Here is a 21374-nt window from a genome sequence, read left to right on the forward strand (position 1 = left end):
TAACAAGCGCACTACTAAACGTCGGTTTGATTTTGCCCGACATTATTTTGGAAGAAAATTTAATTACACCATGCCGTCGGAACAAACGACGACCGGAATACACAAAAAGTGCAAAGACAAGGACAGGCATCCAAGGCCCAAAACTGACGATGAAGCCTCTTCTAGGCCATTCGCCGGTTCTTTGGTTTTCAGCGAGGTGCCTTCGCAGCCCCTGGCGACTACTTCTTTGGAACCACAAGCCGCCTCTGACTCCCACGTGGAGATGGCTGGGCCTTTGGACACACCAGATTTATGGCCTACCAAAACTAACCCTTCTGAGAAATCCGGAGTGACTGAACAACCCGCAGCTTCAGAGGGTGTTTTTAGACCTACTCAGTTAACCATTAAATCTTCTGCCAAGTCTAAAACCCCTTTAAAAACAACAAAACAACTTCAACATTCACCAGGACAGGCAAACCAACTCAAATGTCTTTGGATTGAAAAAATAGTCTCCAGTAGTCAAACGTCCTCCCAAAATTTCACGATTTATTGTTGAAATAAAGACCAAACAAGGAACTGCCGTAAAACAGCTTCAACCACAAACTGCACGATCTACCTAGGTTTCGTCCGTAGACTTCTTCAGAATAATACACTCCATCATCTTGCCACTTAAATATCCACAGTGAAACCAATTAATCAATAAAACAATAATCTCTTAAAAGGGTCATCCTTATAAAATACACATTTCTAAAATGCTGATGAAATGTGAAAATGAATAAATAAATGGATTAGGTTAAATGACAATGTGTATGTATTTGTTAACCTTAAATATGTATATATATATATATGTATAATTAATGAAAATATATGCATGTGCATAAATGTGTGTAAATATTAGAATAAATATAAAAAATTAATAATTAAATAATAAATAATAAATATTAAATATTATGTAATATTAAATAAATAATATTCTTTGTATAACACCTGTACAAGAATAATTTGATTTTATTTTATTTTTGGAAGTTTAATAACTTATACTATAGTAAATATGTATAATATCCATATGTATATTAAAATTATATCTATATAAATTCTAAAATTGTGTAAAACTGTGTAAAACTAATGTGTGAAATTGATATAAATATACATCATATTACAGTACATAGATCAACGCCCCTTGATGTTCTTAAGTTTTAAAAGGGGCTTAATGCTACAACATTCATTTAGTCCAGGAAAATTATAGGCATTTAAACATATTTGCCATTTTAGTTCACTTACATCCAAATCTACATCAGTTATTCTCCCTTGTGTATCTTTCACAACTTGGTTAATCACACAAAATTTAAATTCATGATCCCTATTATCTGTTTTGTGCCTTGCCAAAGCGTTAGTGGGCTTAAGATGTTTAATGTCCAACAGATGTTCTTTTATTCTGTCCCTAAAGTGTCTGTTGGTCTTGCCCACGTAATATGCTTTACAATTTTGGCACAAAGCCAGGTAAACCACGTTGGTTGTATAACAATTATAATGTCCAAAAATCCTAATATGTGTTCCATTAATAATAATCTTGTCCCCAGTGGTCTTTATGTGTTGACAGGTCGAACACCTACCACATTTATAATTTCCTTTGGGCCTGTTTGTGAAAATATTTCTATCACTATATTCAAATATATTCTTTAAAGATGCATCCTTCCTGTACACATATTGAATTCTACCTGGAAATAGTTGGGCCATGTCATTATTCAATTTAAATATCTCCCAATTGTTGTTTAGTATATTTTTTATTCTGTGTACATTATCATTATAAGTAATAATATATGACAATTTAATCTTAACTTGATTTTGATTGTCATTTCTCATTCTTTGAATTTCATCATTCGTTAAACCTTCCGTATTCAAAATGGCCTTGTATGTACCCAATAATCTTTTACGCTTCACTTCCTCAAATCCATCAGAACATAATTCAATGGGATAACCTCTGTTAATAAATAGTGTCACTATAAAAGACAATTCATCCTGAAAATCCCCATAATCACTAACCATTCTGGCTGCCCTGACCATCTGTCCTTTTATAATAGCTTTCTTCTGATGGTCAGGGTGCCAGCTGTTAAATTGTAAATAGGAATTTGAAAAGGTGGGTTTTCTGTGTATATTAGATACCAACAACCCATCATCCTTATTTAAAGTTAATTTTACATCCAAATAAGTGATTGATTCAGAGTTGATTTCGTGTGTAAATTTCAAAAACCAAATAGTGTTATTTATGTACTCCAGAAATCTCTTTAAACCACAATCATCACCTTTCCATATAAAGAAAATATCGTCCAAAAAACGACAATATGAATTTATGTGTGTGTAATGTTCACTATTAAAAACGAAGTTATTCTCCCAATAGGCCATTACATAGTTAGCGTAAATGGGGGCACATGCTGCCCCCATTGCTACGCCTTTGACCTGCTTGTAGTAATTTCCTTCATATAATATATGTAATTGTTGTTAAGAATAATTGTATTTCTTGTGAGAAGCAAATACCTCATAAGGATTTCCATTCTTTTTGTATCCCATGCTTAGGCCCAGACCACGACGTCACAGGTTGTCGGTTTTGTGCTAGGTTTAACAAGCGCACTACTAAACGTCGGTTTGATTTTGCCCGACATTATTTTGGAAGAAAATTTAATTACACCATGCCGTCGGAACAAACGACGACCGGAATACACAAAAAGTGCAAAGACAAGGACAGGCATCCAAGGCCCAAAACTGACTATGAAGCCTCTTCTAGGCCATTCGCCGGTTCTTCGGTTTTCAGCGAGGTGCCTTCGCAGCCCCTGGCGACTACTTCTTTGGAACCACAAGCCGCCTCTGACTCCCACGTGGAGATGGCTGGGCCTTTGGACACACCAGATTTATGGCCTACCAAGACTAACCCTTCTGAGAAATTCGGAGTGACTGAACAACCCGCAGCTTCAGAGGGTGTTTTTAGACCTACTCAGTTAACCATTAAATCTTCTGCCAAGTCTAAAACCCCTTTAAAAACAACAAAACAACTTCAACATTCACCAGGACAGGCCTCCATGCCTAAGAAACAAATGCTCAAGACTTAATTACTGTGATCAGGGGGTCCCACCCTCCTCCTGATAAAAGCCCTAGACAGGATGCAGACTATGACTCATCCGACCAGGTGTCTATCTCTTCAGATTCATCCTCAGACCAAGGATACTCTTTACCCCTGTATGAGGATTCTGATGCTGAGGAATCTATTCCTTCAGCCTCTCTACCAGAGGACTACTCCTTTGGGGAAACCTTACATACCATGAGGGAGCATTTCCATTGGGAGGGCCAGGATTATTCAGAATCCAAGAAAAGGCTCAGAGATTTTCTTTTATTACTACAACACAGACCCCTTGGAATTCTGCCAGCGTTAGATATTGTGAATGATGTGTATTCTGCATCCAGTTTAAATCCTGATTCCAGTTAAGACAAGCAGATACCACAGAGTCCCTGACTCTCACAAATTTCTTTATAAAAGCCCTGTTGCTGACCCTGAAACTATTTCCCAGTGTCCCAAAGGGGGTAAAGGCCTCTACAGCAAAAAAAATCCAGTCCCCTCTGACAGAGATTCCAGAGCATTACACAGATGAGGGAAGAAAGTATATACATCTGGAACTTTAGCAATGAGGGCCTTAAATTGCCAGTTTCACATGCTTAAATATCAGCAATATTTGATGTCTCAGTTGAAACAAAAAAATGCTTCCAAATTCAGATCCTCCTAACTATAAGGGAATGCAGGATTTATTGCATGCAGCTGAACAAGTGGGAAAACATACTTTGCAATGTGGTTTTGATTCATTAGAGGCCTCCTGTAGAGCAGCAGTTACAGGGTCTGTCATTAGAAGACATGCTTGGTTAAAAGAGCAGACTTTACCAGATCATGTTAAAGCAAAATTATTGGATACACCTTTGCAGCAGGATGTTTTATTTGGAGTTAAGGCAGAAGAGGTATTAAATAAAATGGAGGATAAGGCAAAATCTATGCAAACGGTGAAGGATTTCTTACAGGTTCAGCCTCCTCGATTTAGCAGAAATTGTCCAACAAAGAATTGGTCCTTTCCAGTTAGACAGACCTCAAAGGGGCAGATACAGACGTCCAGAAGGCAGAGGTTAACCACAAGGTCCTTACAGGCCTCGACAATGGGGTGTTTCAACCCAGAAAGAAGGGGAAGACAGGCCTCAACCTTATAAAAAAACAGCCCCAATGACTTCCCACTACAGCTGCCAAACACTTCTCTCTTGGCAGCCCCCTTGGGGGGAAAACTGGTACTTTTCTGTCACAATTGGCATATGATCACCAAAGACAAATGGGTTCTCAACATTGTATCTCAAGGTTACAGGTTCCACTTTCACACTCTGCCAAGGTTAAAAGGAATGCCAAATCTGCCACCAAATCAATGGGCAGAGGTTCAAAGACAAATTACAGCACTCATGGAAATGAGAGCTATTCAAAAGGTACCAACACAGGAGCAAGGACAAGGTTTTTACTCAAGACTCTTTCTGGTTCCCAGAAAGGACAAAGCCTGGAGGCCCATTCTGGATCTTTCTTCTCTAAATACTTACCTGGATGTTCCAAAATTCAAAATGTTGACACTACAGCAGCTTCTTCCCATGCTGGGCAAGAAAGCTTGGCTCGTAACTTTGGACCTCAAGGAAGCATGCCTGCATGTCCCTATCAGACAAAATTGCAGAAGATACCTCAAATTCTTAGCAGGTTCAATGCATTACCTATTCTCTGCACTGCCCTTTGGCTTATCTACTGCGCCCAGGGTCTTTACAAAATGCCTGGCACCAGTAATTGCATTTTGCAGACAAAAAGGAACTTAAATTTACCCATACTTGGACGACTGCCTTATTCAAGCAGAGAGCAAAGACATTCTTCTAAAGCATCTGGCGTTTGTAAAAAGATTGCTAATTTGCCTAGGGTACACAGTAAACGAAAAGAAGTCAAAACTAGTGCCCTCACAACAGATAATATTCCTGGGTGCCAGCTTAAATACAACGGCCCAGATGGCTTATCTCACGCCAGAAGAGCAAGGACAACTGACTTGATATTTCCAATTGATGGCAACAAAGACCCAACTTCCTGCAAGAAAAATTCTGCAGGCCTTGGGTTACATGGCATTTGCATACTACTAATTCCATATGCCAGACTGCATATGAGGAAATTACAATGGTACCTAAAGAGTGTCTGGTCTCAACACTGTCACAGTTTGGAAACAGTAATGCCACTTATTCCTGGCTTTCAACAGGAGTTTCGATGGTGGGCTCAATCCTGTCACCTCAACAAGGGACAACCTTTCACTCAACCCACAGCCAGGCAAACACTGACAACAGATGCTTTGGATTACACCTGGGGAGCACACATGGCAGGAAAATGTATTCAGGGCAAGTGGCCCGCAGAACAAAGGCATCTTCACATCAATCAAAAAGAGATGCTAGCTGTACAAAATGCCCCTATAGCTTTCAAGGACCTCCTGCATCCAGGACAACTACTACTAAAGACAGACAACACCACAGTTATGTGGTACATAAACAAGCAAGGGGGCACTCATTCATATCCCCTCTGCAGACAAGCCATGACCTTGTGGAACACAGCTCTAACCTATCAAGTTCATCTGCAAGCACAATTCCTGCCAGGAGAGAAAAACACACTGGCAGACGACTTAAGGAGAAACATCATGGATCCGCATGAGTGGAAATTACATCCACAAATATTCAGAATGATAACACAAAAATGGTGGAGCCCGGACATAGAACTGTTTGCATCCCCAATGAATTGCCAGCTACAGAAATTCTGCACAAGGACTTACCACCCACAAGCATGGGAAGTGGATGCCCTCTCATTCAGCTGGAAAAACCTACAAGTATATGCTTTCCCGCCACTACCTCTCCTTTCAAAGGTACTCATAAAAGCCAGGCAAGAAAAGCCAGAGATGATCCTGATTGCCCCTGACTGGCCACGCTAGCACTGGTACCCAATCTTAAAGAACTTAGCACAAGGTCTACCATGGATTTTGCCTCAAATCCCACATCTTCTGACTTGGCAAAACAATCAGATACTTCACAGCCAGCTCAAGACTTTAAACCTGGCTGCATGGCAGATTCCTTTGTCAAGCAAGCAATGCCTCTCCCCAAAGCTGTTATGGATGTCATTCTGGAGGCCAGAAGGCCTAGCACCAGGAAAGCCTATTCGGATAAATGGAAGAGATTCTGTGCCTGGAACCAGGCTTGCATCCTTGACCCTCTTGTCCCAAATATTCCTCAGATACTACAATACTTAACTGAGATACTGGACAAAGGCCTCTCCTTTTCATCCATTAAGATCCACACCTCTGCCATCTCTGCTCATTACAACACAGATCCACCAATTGTTTTCTAATCCTTTGCTAAAACAGTACCTCAGAGGGGCTAAAAACATAAGACCACCCCGTAGAGCACCAACTCCAACTTGGGACCTCAACTTCGTCTTGGAAAAATTAACTTTACCTCATTTTGAGCCAGCTAACTCAGCAGACTTAAAATATGTCTCTTGGAAAACTGCTCTTCTCCTGGCAATAATCTCAGCACGAAGAGTTTCAGATTTACAGGCACTAATGGCAGTGGAACCTTTCATCATTTTCCACCAAGACAGGGTGTCTTTAAGAATAAACCCTACTTTTATGCCAAAGGTGGTATCAAGTGTGGCTCTAAACCAAACTATTCACTTGCCAACTTTTTATCCAAATCCACAGAATAAAGGGGAGAGACTTCTGCATTCCTTGGACATACACAGGCAGTTACGCTTCTGCTTGGACAAAACAAAAGCTTTCAGGAAAACTGAGCAATTGTTTGTAGCATATGCTGCAGGAGCACAGGGAAAAGCCATTTCAAAACAGACTCAGAGGAGTACCTACCAAGGACATTTTGGAAGCAGCAGCTTGGAGTTCTGTACATACCTTCACCAAGCATTACATCTGCCTCTTTACTCTAAATCCAGAGCTGGCTTTGCCACTGCAGTGCTGCAGGGCCTTATAGCTACCCCCTAATGCCTTATAGAACCAGCCTCCCTACCTCAGCTTTGGGATTCTACCCAAGTGTAATGACTGTAGCAATGTAACACGATGAACATAGTACAGTTTTGTACCTACCATAAATGTAGATGTTCGAGTGTATACACTGCTGCAGTCTAGGTTACCCTCCCTCCTTCCCCTCTTACTTGCTGGTACTTACCTAAGCCTTCTACCCTTTGCTACCTATGGGGAGTATTTGCTGGTAACTAAAAGTTTTTGATTGCTTTTCTTATGTATGTTTTATTAGCAATTTACATTGCCTACCTTTTTGGGGGCACCTGACATCTGGGGCAAGAAAAACTGAAGAAAATGGCATCGGCTGCATCTTATATACCCCTGGCACACTGACGTCAGGGAAGAAGCAACAGCAACTGACGCCGGACCAAGACTTTGGAACTCTGGCCGACTGAGGGACCACCTGACAACAGGATAACCCTAGTATAATGACTACAGCAGTGTATATACTCGAACATCTACATTTATGGTAGATACAAAACTGTACTTTTATCATGGTAGACTTTTACTTGCATAACTTAATTTGTATATGTGCATGGGCTGACCTGTCACTGGATGCGTTTTCATGGTTTGGACCACGTTACAGTATTCTTTTGATATGTTACATCTGTGTAAAACCTTTTCCAGGAACCATTTTTCACTGAAACATCTGTAAATTCCACTTCAGCCTGTCTTATTTTCGTTACATCAATAAGCGCAAACACATTTTGTGATGTCTTGTTCCTTCAGAGACATCGTCTTCTCTTTTCTTTAATGTTCCAGTGTCCTGCTACTGCCATACATCTGTGATGAATGGTTACAACTTGTACCATATTATCCTTTATATCTTGTCTTACTGCTTTTTTTGTGTCGTGTATAACACAGCCAGTGTAATTATTACACCCCCATCAACAACCTCTCATCATTGTAAATCTTTGCCTGTCCTTCATTTGTTCCATAATTTTTATTCCAGTACCCTTTATAGATTAATATGAAGACTCTCTTCTTTTGCTATCCTTTTCCAGCAAAGAAACCCTCCTTCACTCGTTTCTTTACAAAACATTCAAGTTCATTATGATTTAGGGGTGTTTCCTGTAACATTATTAACTGTGCATTAATATTACAAATAGAAGTCTGTGTCTTCTCTTAGGATTTCCTGCCAACTAACCCATTAACATTCCAAACCAGTAAATCAAAATTTGCCATAGTAAAGTTTATATTATAATCTACTTTACTTATATTTTTTTCTTTTTGTTAGCAACAGACTATGAAGGGACCAGTTTGCATCATTTTTGTGTCACTTTATGTACTTTTGTATGATATTGTCCATACTGAACCTGATCTCTTATTAATTTTCCATACTGAACCTGATCTCTTATTAGAACGCACACTTTCCTCCTTACTCAAAAAGTAAACAGCATGTTAAATATAAGAATATTTTCTCAAGGCAGTAGAACAGACGATGTGTCCAAACAGCCATGTAAAGCCGACGCTGTGTACTAACAGCTGTGTAAAACTGCTTCTAGAGTCGTACACTAATTCAGTGCTTTATGCTGGAGGAATTAGCAGCTGCTATGAATCACCAATCTGTTTGTTTAACTTGCCTGCTTTTTGTATTTCTGAAGCTGTTTCACTGTCCTTGTGGTGCTTCCTAGCTAGGTTATGCATATTCTTTTGCATTAATTGCTACAGATTGTTCACTATTGCATACTTAATCTTTTACCTTTCATTAAATGTTTCACAAGCTGTAGTGCTTTTTTAAAAGATGAAGCTTAGCTGCTATTTAGACATAGTAACTCCACCCTCTTACAGTCAAGCACATCTTGTCAAGGAAGGCAAGTTACATTCTAGCAGCATTGTAGACATGTCAGCCTGCAAGCTGAGCATCTCCTGTTGTGAAGCCTGATAACAAATTTGACTTTAAACAAATGACGTAGCTCTTCTTCTCGCTGGTACTTACTGGCCTCAGTTGTTTCCAGTGTGCATCTTTTACATATTAATTATACCAAACAGCCTTGCACATACATATATTTCCCTACATTTAAGTAACTTCCCTTAGTCAGTGTTTCCAGTGCATTATTATTGTGAATCTTATTATCTAGTCTACCTTGTCAACACAATTTCGCATTAACTTTGTACGCATTCCAAGACCTAGTTCATGGATTACCAGATTTAACTTTGTATAACATTGTTAATTAGTTTCCATCACATAATACATTAGTTTCTTTTTTAAATCATTCATCTACTGATTTCCCCTTCCTTCCCCAGTTTCCTAGTACCTTCATTAAAAGCAATGTAAAAGAGTTTGCAGGGACTTTTATTAGACTGCATACAGTATAGCTCTCCACCTTTAGGTTAGATGTAAACTTTCATTTTTAAGTAATATTTAGATGTAATATTTGTATTACTCCAATGGCTTTTTTCTGTCAGGTACTTGCTGATGTCTGTCATTTTAAGGTATCCTTCAGAGTGCAACTCAGAGTTTGATTATATCATCGTTTTCCATACAGACATTTATTCTTTACTCTTCTCACTTAAGTGTTCCCATTGCATTGTTTTTATGTAATCTTATGTTTTTTTTGAAAACTGTTTCATGTCCTTTGTTCAATTCATTGTTTCCTTTGGTTGGAAAACAGGAAAGGGCTTTGCAGGAAATCTCTCCCTTGAGTTGTCCATAGTTTCTTTTTCTATACATGTTGACTGGTTGATTGTTGTCTTACCATTTTCTGCCTCCAAATCTTCTATTCTCTTTGCCAGTTCATCTTGTACCTGTCAGAGGTTTGCACAAGTTTTTAATCCATGTAGGTAAAAGACTTGGAAAAAATGCAGGCTAAAATAACTTGAAATGGTTTAATTTATCTCAAGAGTTTTATGGAAGGAAGAAAAACATGTCTGCTAGTTTGTGTTTGTAGTAAAAAAAAAAAAAAAAAGGTAATTATCCACAGAAACCGTTGTATCTCCAACCTTTAAGACTGCCTTCCTCAACAAAATAGAAGGAATTTCTTCCTTTCGGTGGAATGTCTGATATTTACTCAGTATAGGTTTCGGCTGCTTTCTCAGTCTCTGATTTACTTCTTTACTCTCTCTCTGTTTGTCTTTTAATGTCATCAGTAGGAAGTTTTGTCCATATGCAGAGGCATTTTCTCAGTCTTTAAAGTCCTGATGTTCAGTTTGTACTGGCACTGCTATAAACCTCAGATTGTCTCTTCCCTCAAATTTAGCCAGTTTTGTGCCATTTGTTCATGTTAATTGCTGTTCCACCATTTGTTTGTTCATCTCCTCTTTTTATTTTGTATTTCATCTCCTTTTCAGCAGTTTGCATGCCATTTACTTCCCCTGAATGCCTAGTTAAGATCTGCTTCCTGCAGCCCTTGTCTCCATTAGGAATGCATTTGGTCAGTTTTTCTAATGTGACTGAAGAATGTTCTCCTTCACTTGCTGTTGCCATCTGTCTTTCCCACCTGTGCTCCATCACACTGTTTCTAGTCTTTTTGAGTTTTTATAGTTGTTCTCCCTTTTTGTTTAAATATTTCTCTTTGTTGACCTTCTGAACATTGTAGACATTTCAGCTACTTATACACTCCTTGAAGGCTTATGTAGCCGAGACGTCAGAGGAATAAAGTGTGTTGGTTTACTAGCTGATGGTTATTTCTTTACACTAGTCCATTGCTGTGGTTCGTTATTTTAGCTACTTATTTCTGATAACAATATACAGCAGTTTGCAGGCTTTACTGTTCACTGCCAGGAGCTTTAATTTTACCTGCTTACACTACCACCAACATTTTGGTATCCCATTGGGCGCATACATGAGATAACTCTGGCATCATAATAGGGGATATCAAACACCGGCCAAGGGATGGAAAATGAAGAGGCTGTATCAGCTGCGCTGCCCATAGGAGCAGTTAGCAGAAGAGCTTATCCGATAGTGGTAGTCTTGTCAGTGAAAAACTGAGCAGTGGATGTGCATTAATTCTGTTCCACTGTTAAGAGAGGCTTGGCTGCACAGCCTTTCCCACCACTCAGAAGAGTGTAGCTGGGGATGCCAAAAGCATGGTACATGGGGACCTGCCTGCTATAGATTTTTATCCTGGTATGGGACAGTTTCTTAGGCCGTTGTAGATATTTTTGGTGGAATGGGATGCAGTTGGATTTTTCCCCTCTTGTAATTTGTGCTAGCATGGGTCATTTATTGACTGTCTGTGCCTTCTTGGGTTACATGAGACTTTCCTCCCATATATAATTGTGCTCACAGGTGCCACAGATTGCTTGCTTTTGTACATTCTTTTGCCTGCATGGTACACAGGACTTACACGTGTGTCTGTGTATTTCTGTGTGTGTGCATGTGTGTGTATGTGTGTGTTAGCATGAGTTACAGAAGGCTTGACTGATGTAGATGTCTCTGCTTAAGATTTTATAATAAGCAGATGTATCACAATGAGATGGTTTCTGGTTTCCATAGGTTAGCCTATCTCCTTAAGTTCCTGTTGTACGTATGGCAGTTATATGCATTATAACTGCGCATTTCAGGGAGGTAATGGTTGCATCCTTGTTACTAAGCAGACACAACCTGAAATTTATGTCCAGTTTCATCTCCCATGTTTTACAGGTGAAACTCGACATAAGGAGATTGTATGCCCAGTATGCTTTGCTGTGTGTTTGGGAAGAGGGCAGAGACCACTTAGTGGATTTTTTTTTTACTACTAAAATTGAGAAGCCGCTGTGATTTCCAGTAGAATAGCTTTGTGTGTTTGGACTCTTGGAAGCTGATGCTGTATTGGACACTTGACAGTATTAGCGCACAGAACTCTGTCTGTTACAGATTGGTTCATTCAGTGATGCTCTGAATTTAAGTGGGATATGTTATTTTTTTTTTCTTTTATCTGTTTCATAAAATATGAGCTTGCAGTTGTGATTGACCAGAAAACCGTCATATGTCTTTGAAGAAAGTATATCATGAGTAGAAAGGAATCATTGTATGCCTCATGTTCTTCTCTCAGGATTGAGCCAGAAGTTGCTTTTTTACTGTGCTGGCCCGCATATTTCATTTGTGCCACCCTGAGTTTGTAAGCCATGTTTACTTAAAATAAAAGCTGCATATATCTTGCATGTAGTTTGTGTTGGTTGACTGCAGTCTGTGAGCTGGTCTTGCTAGTGACTAATGTTATTGCTATATTACAGAAATAATAGGATTTTCATATTAGCCTTGTGACAATAAATGCTAAGAAATGTGTATGGACTGTGTTTCCTTCTTTGTATTTGTTTTATATCCATCCCAAACAAAAAGGAAAGTAAATGCAAATATAGACACTTGCCAGCTCAGAAGAAAACATTTGACCGCATTTATTTTACTACCTAGGTTGATGGAAAAACAAACCCAAAGATCCAGAGCATTCATCTAGAGCGATTTCCTGTACATAAGGCTCGCTTCAGTGCTGATGGAGAACAGGTCATTGCAACGAGTATACACAATAAAATGTTTTATGTGTATGACATGATGGGTGGAAAAATTATTCCTGTTTACAGTGTCAGAGGTAAAAATAAAAATTAGTGCTATTTTTTTCTTAACAGGTGCATTTCAGTATCTCATGTGAATTTGATAGTTTTACTGGAATAAATGTAATGAATATAATACACAAAGATCAGAACTGTATTGCTTTAGCCTTTTCCTTATAGTAAAAAGTGTAGTAAGTACACTTAAAAATTTATATTAAGTTGCAAGTCCTACTGAGTTGTTGTTGAGACATCTGTTGAAATAGCTTTGCGTGTGTTTTTTTTTTGTATTCTGCCAAAAATGTTATGATAACAGTATACTTATGTTTGAGGACTAACTCACCTATCCGTCTTTCCATTATTTTTCATATGCCCTGGTGATGGTCATGGTGACAGCGAATGGAGATAGTCCAGACTTTTTTGCCCCAACAACAAGTCTCCAGTACATTCTTTGGGGATACACTAGCAAGCTGAGAGAGAGAATCTGTCTATTTTGACCTGTGTCTACCATGAAGTTGCCTCCCAGTAGGCAGTTTCATGTACACCACACATGGGAGATGCCCACGGGCATTCTAACAAGGTGCTCAGATCACTTCAGTTGACTCTTCTCATTGCACAGCAGCAGTGGCTGTATTGAGATGTTCCTTGATTGCCAGGCTTTTCACGCTGTCATAGAGACTGAGGCTGGCTACCCTGTGAAGGAACTTTTGTCTGCAGTCTCATCCTTTCAGTCACTATAGAAATCTGTTGACCACAGAGGTGGATGGAGAATAGACTAAATGGGGAAACTGAGGGATTTGTCTTCTGATTCTATCTTTCTTCAGCACTGTAGTCAGGCATAGCGCTTGTAGCAATGCTGCTACAGAGTTACCTCTCCACCGGTTAGTTAACCAGTCTGTTTTCACATGTCAGAAAGACACCATGATATTTAAACTCCTATATCTGAGGTAGCTCCCCCCTCCAGTTTTCTGGGAGCCTCTGATTGATGCTGACTTTGACTCTGGTTTTGTCACTCTCAGCAGCAAATCACTGCACTGTCCATTGGAGAGCACTCGTTTAGACCAAGATCTTCTTACAGCGCTTGAACACTCTTGTATTAAATCTGTGTAAATGGCTATGCTCTCTTTTGTTTGTGCTGTGTAATATCTTGTAAAATTTGTGTATTCTAAATGACTCATTTTGTGTAAGTAATATACTTGTGCTCGCTTTTCATATGTGTTATGGGGAGCTTTTTCCGTGAGCCTCCCTTTGACTTTCCTGGTTAACAAATGCAATAAATCAGTATATTTTTATTTGACATGACATATGCTAGATCTTTGTACATTTTCATATTCACTGGACTACTTATGTGCGAGTGACATGATGTATATAACAAGAACATGTGCGTTATTTGTACACTGTTCAAAGCTGCAGTAGTTATGCCCTGTGGTGGGCTGAAACACATCATAAAATGATTGAAGCAGAGAACAGACCCTCCTAGTTACATTTGAGAACAGTCTACTGATTCAGAGTGACTGAACAGCCTGGTGAGGAAACCAGGTTAGACCTAGTGTACGTTTTTTCCTCCTTATCCACATCAGCAGAATGCTCTAGAAAGGAGTTTGTGAAGGCTGAAGACCAAGTTTTGGTGTAGCAGGAAATGCTTAGACTTGAGACATGCAGGAGGGAAATTCAGTTTTACCCTCTCAGTCCTGTCCTGAGATGTGTGTGTGTGTGTGTGTGTGTGTGTGTGTGTGTGTGTGTGTGTGTGTGTGTGTGTGTGTGTGTGTGTGTTTGAGCACACATTTAAAAAGTTCAGTTTGCAATATTCTTAATACTGCTGGTGAAGGTAGCATCTGGAGAAAAAAGCTAGATTTCATTTTGCCGACTGCAGTCATGGATTTTAATCTTGATTTGGGAATGATGCATGTTAGAAGTTATTTACATTTTATGTAATCGTAATAGTTTCAGTTCACAGAACTTGTTGCAATAGTCCCAAAAGTGACACCATTGCAGGAGTAAAAAGAGTGTGCTTATATCTGTTAGAATTGTGAAACAAACCTCACAAACCATTGCACTAGAAGTCCACTCACAAGCTTATCACTATTTGAGTCACTTCAGCTTTGTTCTGTGCTGTGTTTTCTCCACAGTGCAGTGTCTTGTTTTTCCCAGCATTGCTGAGTTGGGAGGTCCTTGTTAGCTTGGAAATATCCCTTTTTTCTTGCCTAATTTGCTTTGCTGATGATTCTGTTTTGAGCATTATTTATAATTTTCAGTAATGCTGTGAAAGTGCTGTTTGACTTACTTGCATGTTTTTTTTTTATTAGTTTGTGGTAAATGTATTTACAGTTACAATTTCTACACTATAGGTCTTGAAGAAAGGATTGTGAAGAATTTTGATGTCTCACCTGAGGGGTCATTTCTGCTTATTATGGGAAAGATGGGATATCTTCATTTGCTTAGAATGAAGGTAAGCATATAAACAAAAAAGTAATCTTCTTAAGCAACTGGCCTATAACGTAGAATGGTTTACAAGACTTTAGTACTTGTCAGGTCATGGAGCCCGGGGTTTGTTACACTAGTTAATGTTTATTTATATACCTTTCATCATATACCCTACGTACATTAGACATTTATCACTAATCATTTGCAGTATTTGTCTTGAAAAGCAGATCTTTTTAATTATTATGTTTTCAACCTGATAACCTTCAACTGGTAGGCATCAAGTGTTATGTTTTGAAAGGTGTCTGCAGGGGAGGGGGCAAAAAAAAATAACTTGATCCAGGTAATGGTTCTAGTCGCACAGTACATGAATGGAATTATGAAAGTAAAGATTGTGCACTACAAACACCTGAAGTGTAACTTGTATAACAGCATAAATATAAATTGTTACTATTACAAAGTAACCCTGTTTCGGTAAATGTACTTGTTAATCTAGACTCAGTCGTTATGTGTTTATTACATGGAGTACATTTTACTACTTTTTTTTTGCTTTGTGCTATTTGTATTTCCATTTTTACTTCCTTGTACATTGCATTGTATATTTTGCATGTTGCTTTTCCTTTTTTGTTTAACTTTGTATAGATTTCATTGTATAAACTGAATTGTATGTCGTCTTTGCTGATTTTTGCATTTTTTTTTGTTTAGATTCCATCGTACCTTTACTCTATAAATGATTTTTTTCTCTGTTATGCCTTTGCCAGTTGTCCTGGGTCATCACTAATGATGGGCACATGCTGCATTTGTCTGTATTTCCAGTTCCTGTTTTTTTTTTTTTTTTTAATTTTCTTTACCCTTTTTAGTCCAGGTCAGTCCCACTAGGTTAGTAGCCTGTTTTTGGGTTGACCCAAAGTGGTATTTATACTACTAGGGGAAATTTGGACAAGGCATCGGGGAACTTCCCCTACTGTTTTCAGTAGGTGCCATGGGATCTTTTCTTCCATTTGAGCTACCAGCAACTCAGGCAGATGGGACCTTGGTTTAACATCTCTTCCAAAGGATGACCTTTGGGATATATGACCGTTACTAGGTAGCGTTGTTACCTCACAGCAAGAGGTTCTCCCATTCGATTCTCGGCTGGGCTTGGGAGTGCCTTCTGTGTGGAGTCTGCATGTCCTCCCCATGGTTGGGTAGCATTCGAAAGACATGTGTGCGTAAATGGGCATGCCTTAGTTGAAGGTTGGGCGTCGAGCTGGCACCTCGGCGTTTCGTAAAAATCTACTGCCAATCATTAGCGGACTGGAGTTTCGCTGTGGCGACCCCTTACCGGGAAAAGCCAAAAGACAAACAACAACCAGAGTAGTGGTAAAAAATCTGAGCTGGTGTAGTTACATGCAATGTCCCTTAACTGCAGCATGGTCCTGTACAAAACTGGCTTACTACAGAACACTCTCGGCTTGACTATGGAGCCAAATGAAGTTAGCTCCGCCTCACACCCTGCATATTAGAATGTGGCCATAGCTGATGATGCAGTGTAATGAAAAGGTGTATACTGCAGTAGCCTGAATCTTAAAATTGAGTGAAACAAAACGTGTATAGTTAACTTCCCTTCAGCTCAGTGCTTCTCAGTGGCAGATGAGGAAGAGAAGCTAATGGATTATTCGTCCCCCCCCCCTTTTTTTTTTTTTTAAGTACAAATGTAAAGCTGTTGACTTGTGGAGGAAGCATTGAGGTTCAGTACCTACTATGTCCCTTTGGCAGTTAACCATCATTGTAACAATGTCCATGAAGAAAGAGACCAGCGATATGAGCATATGCTGACTTGCCTGTTTCATTCCACTCCAGTTCTTTATTTGATCTGAGAGTTTGTTTTCTTCATGCTTATTCTCTGCTAGCCACCCAGTGGTGTGAACATTGGCTCTAGATGGTAGTCACTATTGATGTGATACTCGGACTCAGGAAGCAAAAATGGAAAAAAGGGAGTTATGGGTGGATGGATAGAGTCTCTGAAATGTTGTTGTTCCTTTAACCAGGAAAACTATAGGGTGAGAGTCGTTAAAATCTGTTGGGTCGATTTATAAGCAGTGTTTTATAAACTTAAATCAGCTGCTAACTTTTACTGCTTTGGGTGTTACGTTTTTCTGTTCAAGATGATATACTGTGTGTGTGTGTGCATGTGTATGTGTGTGTGCGAGCTGCATGTAGCTATTGATTACAGTTTCTTCCACCTCACTTGAGTTCTGTTACAGTTTAATTTTTCATTCCTTTGAGATGACAGGTTTTCCATGTCATTCAGTAGAGTTTTATATTTCTGTACAGCTGGTATGCATATGAGTTTGACAGTAGTATTCATTTACTCTTTGCATCCAGTGGTATTACATAAGCAAATTTCATTAATTCCACACATGCATGTGTTGCCCTTCTCTCATTTCAAAGATGTGTGCGTAATGTGAATATTGCTGAACTCTGTAATTATTTATTTATTGTATTTGTTAACCAGATGGGTGGGCAGATACTGTGACTCGTTTTAGCTTTGACTGTGGCACAGAAGCATTTTCCAAGAAAACACAGCTTGACAGAGGGTTATTTTTTACGGCAAATCACAAGGAAACCGGATTCTACCAAATTTTTACATACAGTGCACAGAGGCAATTACAGCCATTCACTGCATGACAAAGTTCTAAACAATAGACTCCTAGCCCACAGCTGAATTACAGTAATTTCAAAATGATCATATTTCAGTATTAGACCATCCGAGCAACATATTGAATATTTTATGATAAAATAAACTGTAGCTGAGAGAAAAAAATGGCAAAAGAGGAAAAATTGCATCCCAGGATATTTAATTTGCATATTTTTATTGTACGGTGTGAGCTGCGTTTGTTTTATTAGTTAGATTTATGGGTTTCATGCTTTTTAACCTGTGTCCTTGAAGCAAATAACAGCCGTACTAATTTCCATCCCATTCCCCTTTTTGATCCACTTGCTTCACTGTTTATAATTAGCAGTGTCATTTCGATAATTGATTATCATGGGTTTCTGAGTACTGTATGATGATAAACCTCAGACATTTCACAATTCAGAGGATTTCTGTCCAGTTTGACAAATCCATTCAACAGAAAGCTATAGGTCAGTCATTAAATAAACAAACAAAAACAGTTGCCTTTGTTGAGATATTGCATATCATTAGTATGCAGAGTTTGTAGCAGATGGGTGGAGAAATGGAACTGATTTGTTAAAACTCTGAACCTGTGGCTCAGCTGATTGATAGTTTGGCTGGAGTTTTAACCCTTCATTCATAGTAAGAACAACATTGTCCCTAAGAAAGGTGATAGCTGGTCAGTTTTGAGACCCATTATGTACTTCTACACTGAGGACTGCACGTCCAGCTGTGTTTTGGAAGGGACATTATCAGGGGTGGCTCGTGCTATAGGACTGCAGCCCCCCACCTCTAAAAATGAATAAAAGAAATTAAAAAATAAAATTAAACAAATAAAACAATTTCACGGACTCTGCTCATGCGTGCATGGTTCCTGACTGCTGTGTTAGGCAGACCAGAACTCCATGCATGCATGTGTGCTCATTCCTGAGCTCCAGACTGCTCTTCTGGGCAGTCCGGACAGGGAAGGCAGGAAACTCCTCCCTTCCAGCCCAGAGGTCTGTGCGGTGACAACCGCACAGACCAGAAGGTCACCAGACTGCATCACCTGCAGGCAGGAGGCTCCAGCCTCCTCACATCTCACTGGAGACCCATACGTGGGCCACTACAGACAGGAGGATTTAGCTGTGCTCGGCCGTTACAGCACTTGGCTGCAGAGTGGATCGGCTGGTAGAAGCCTTAACACCAGGATCACCACCATTCTGGAGGACATGGAGGGTGTGTGTCTGCCCGTTACAGAACTTAGGTAGGGTGTGTGTATGCCCGTTACAGAATTTAGGTAGGGTGTGTGTGCCCGTTACAGAACTTAGCTGGGCTTCAGTGTGTGTGTGTGTGTGTGTGTGTAAGTGTGTAAAATGCCCCAGGTGCTACATGGTGGTGAGTAGAGAATAAGGCTTGAACCCTGTACCTTGGGCCCAGGTGTCAAGAGCCTGAATTCTCTACCCACCACCATTTGTAAAAATGTTGCAGATTTTTCCCTCCTACTTGTTCTATTCCTCATAAAATCTGTGGTTTCTGTATTTTTGTGTCCTTGCAAAGCCAGTAGTGCATTGGTGCATTGGTAGCATTGTTGCCTGACAGCTACAGGCTCTCTGGTTTGATTCTTGGCTGGGGTGCCTTACCTTCTGTGTGGAGTCTGTATGCCCTCCCTGTGTTTGTTTCCTCTAGTGTCCTCCCATCTTACAAAACATGTGACAGTCTGGAGTGTTTCTCCCTGGGCCTCTGCTAAAAATTAGCTTTTGTTCCAAGTCAGATTTTCCTGGTTAACAAATGTTAAAAATGACACACATTTGAATATCAGACTTCATATTCTTCAGAAAGTGCATGGTAACACAAAAGCTTTTATTCTAGCAATTTTCTAAGTGCATAAGATGGATATTTGAAATTTGTCCCTATTTTTGGGGCTGTATTCCCCCATTATTGGCTTCATCCAGGTTTTTTGTGCTAAGGTTGAGAGCTATGGTAAGAACTGAATTCACTGAATATGTTTGGGGGCTATATTCCCCGATTACTGGCTTTGTCCAGGTGTTTTTTTGCTAAGAGGTAGAGAGCTATGGCGAGAACTGAATTCACTGAATGTTTGGGGGCTGTATTCACCCATTATTGGCTTTGTTCAGGTGTTTTGTCCTAAGAGGTTGACAGCTATGCTATGGTGAGAACTGAATTCACTAAATGGTAGCCATTTAAGTTTCCGTCTTCCTCTTTCACAAAACAGCTGATTTGGCATAGTGGTATGTTGCTCTGACTGTTTTGCACAGGGTTCTGGGTTTAAGGCTTGGCAGTGAAATGTATGGTGGTAACACAGCATTTTATTCTAGCAACTTTCCAACATTATACAAGCAATGTTTAAAATGTGTCCCTGGTTTTTGGGCTTTTGTCCCCCCCCCCCCAATAAACTTTGGCTTTTTCCAGATTTCTTTGTGCTGCAAAGTTCAGAGATACAGCTGAGTGAGTAGATTTTACAAGGAGCTGAGAGCTGCAGGGGAGCAAATGTTTTAGTGCTGCTTATGCTGAGTCTGCTTGCATTGTTAATAGCACAACAGGTAGTATACGTCTTTTGATGCAGAAGGCTGTGGGTTCTACTCCCACAGTAGATAGATGCATTGCTGATACCGTACTGTGTTGCAAAAGGGGTGGATGCTGCACTCCTTTTTGGCGAAGATACTTAGCAACTATGAACCTGTTATCAGTTTGCCATCCATTCCCTATTGCAATATTGCTAGCTTATCATTTTTTTTAGTGTAAGATGGGCAATTTATTCCTCAAGGGTAACAGGCACTTTATTTGTAGATGAAACAATGAAATACAAAGTTGTTTGCTAGCAGCAACCTCTTCATTAGTTACAGATCTCTTTAATGTGGAATTATTTAGATGACTTTTACTTCAGAGATTGTGCATATGTACTGATACTGGTGGACTGTAGAAGTTTGAGTAGACTTTTATGATGGAAATGTTCTGAATTGGGCAGTTTTGTCATTACTGGTGCATGCATTTTGTTTCATTGCTTACTGGAAAATTTTCAGAACAATAAATTTAAAACACCCTCTAAAATTTTACTGTATTGTACAAGGAATATAATTTAGTACAATCAGGAAGGTGTATGAAAGAGCATGTGTATGTTTCGTGTGCAAGGGGCCTGTGATTTGAAAACAGCCCAAACCCAAAGTTAATCTGCCACTGGCAAAATGTATTTTCTTTGAATGTGGGTTTCAATGCTGTTTCAGTGAATGTGAGTTTTCAAGGGCAGAGAAGTTTTAATGCTAAGTCTGTTCTCATTGTGAGACTGCATTGCTTTGTTTAGCAGATATGATATCTATTAGTGTTTGAGCTGTAAAATGCAAAATAAAACTTTCAAATGAAGTCCAAATCATCGCAGAAGTAAAGCAGTATGCACATTAGTGTTTATGGTAAATGGGGTGAAATAGCCAAGTAATGGTTCATTGGAATGGCTGCAGGGGGGCCAAGCTCCATTCAACCATGATTTTGTGAGGGGGGAGGGAAGGGCAGCAAACTCAGACAGCCTCGGCTGAACTATACCTCTCTCAACTGTCCAGATTTTTGCAGAATGAATAGATTTTTGCTTCTTATTTTTGGTTTGTTCTTCATAAAATTTATGATTTTCTGTCAAATCATTTAGGAAAGAAGTCACTAAATAATGACAGACACTCAGTTTCAGACTTCATAACCTTCAGAAAAATGCATGCTAAAGCAAGACCTGTTATTCGATTAAC

General features: G+C 39.4%; 1 protein-coding gene across 1 annotated transcript in view; it reads left to right on the forward strand.

Annotated features, from left to right (window-relative positions):
* The window catches only part of UTP18 (UTP18 small subunit processome component), a 972748-nt gene that overhangs the window by 406280 nt on the left and 545094 nt on the right, over positions 1–21374 (forward strand). Inside the window, exons 5-6 of the mRNA XM_044084934.1 lie at positions 12433–12607; positions 14915–15015. Of these exons, the coding sequence (XP_043940869.1) occupies positions 12433–12607; positions 14915–15015 (276 nt within the window). The remainder of the gene's footprint in view (positions 1–12432; positions 12608–14914; positions 15016–21374) is intronic.

This window comes from Protopterus annectens, chromosome 10.part0, assembly GCF_019279795.1.
Source record: "Protopterus annectens isolate FY-2018-M chromosome 10.part0, PAN1.0, whole genome shotgun sequence".
Lineage (NCBI taxonomy): Eukaryota > Metazoa > Chordata > Ceratodontiformes > Protopteridae > Protopterus > Protopterus annectens.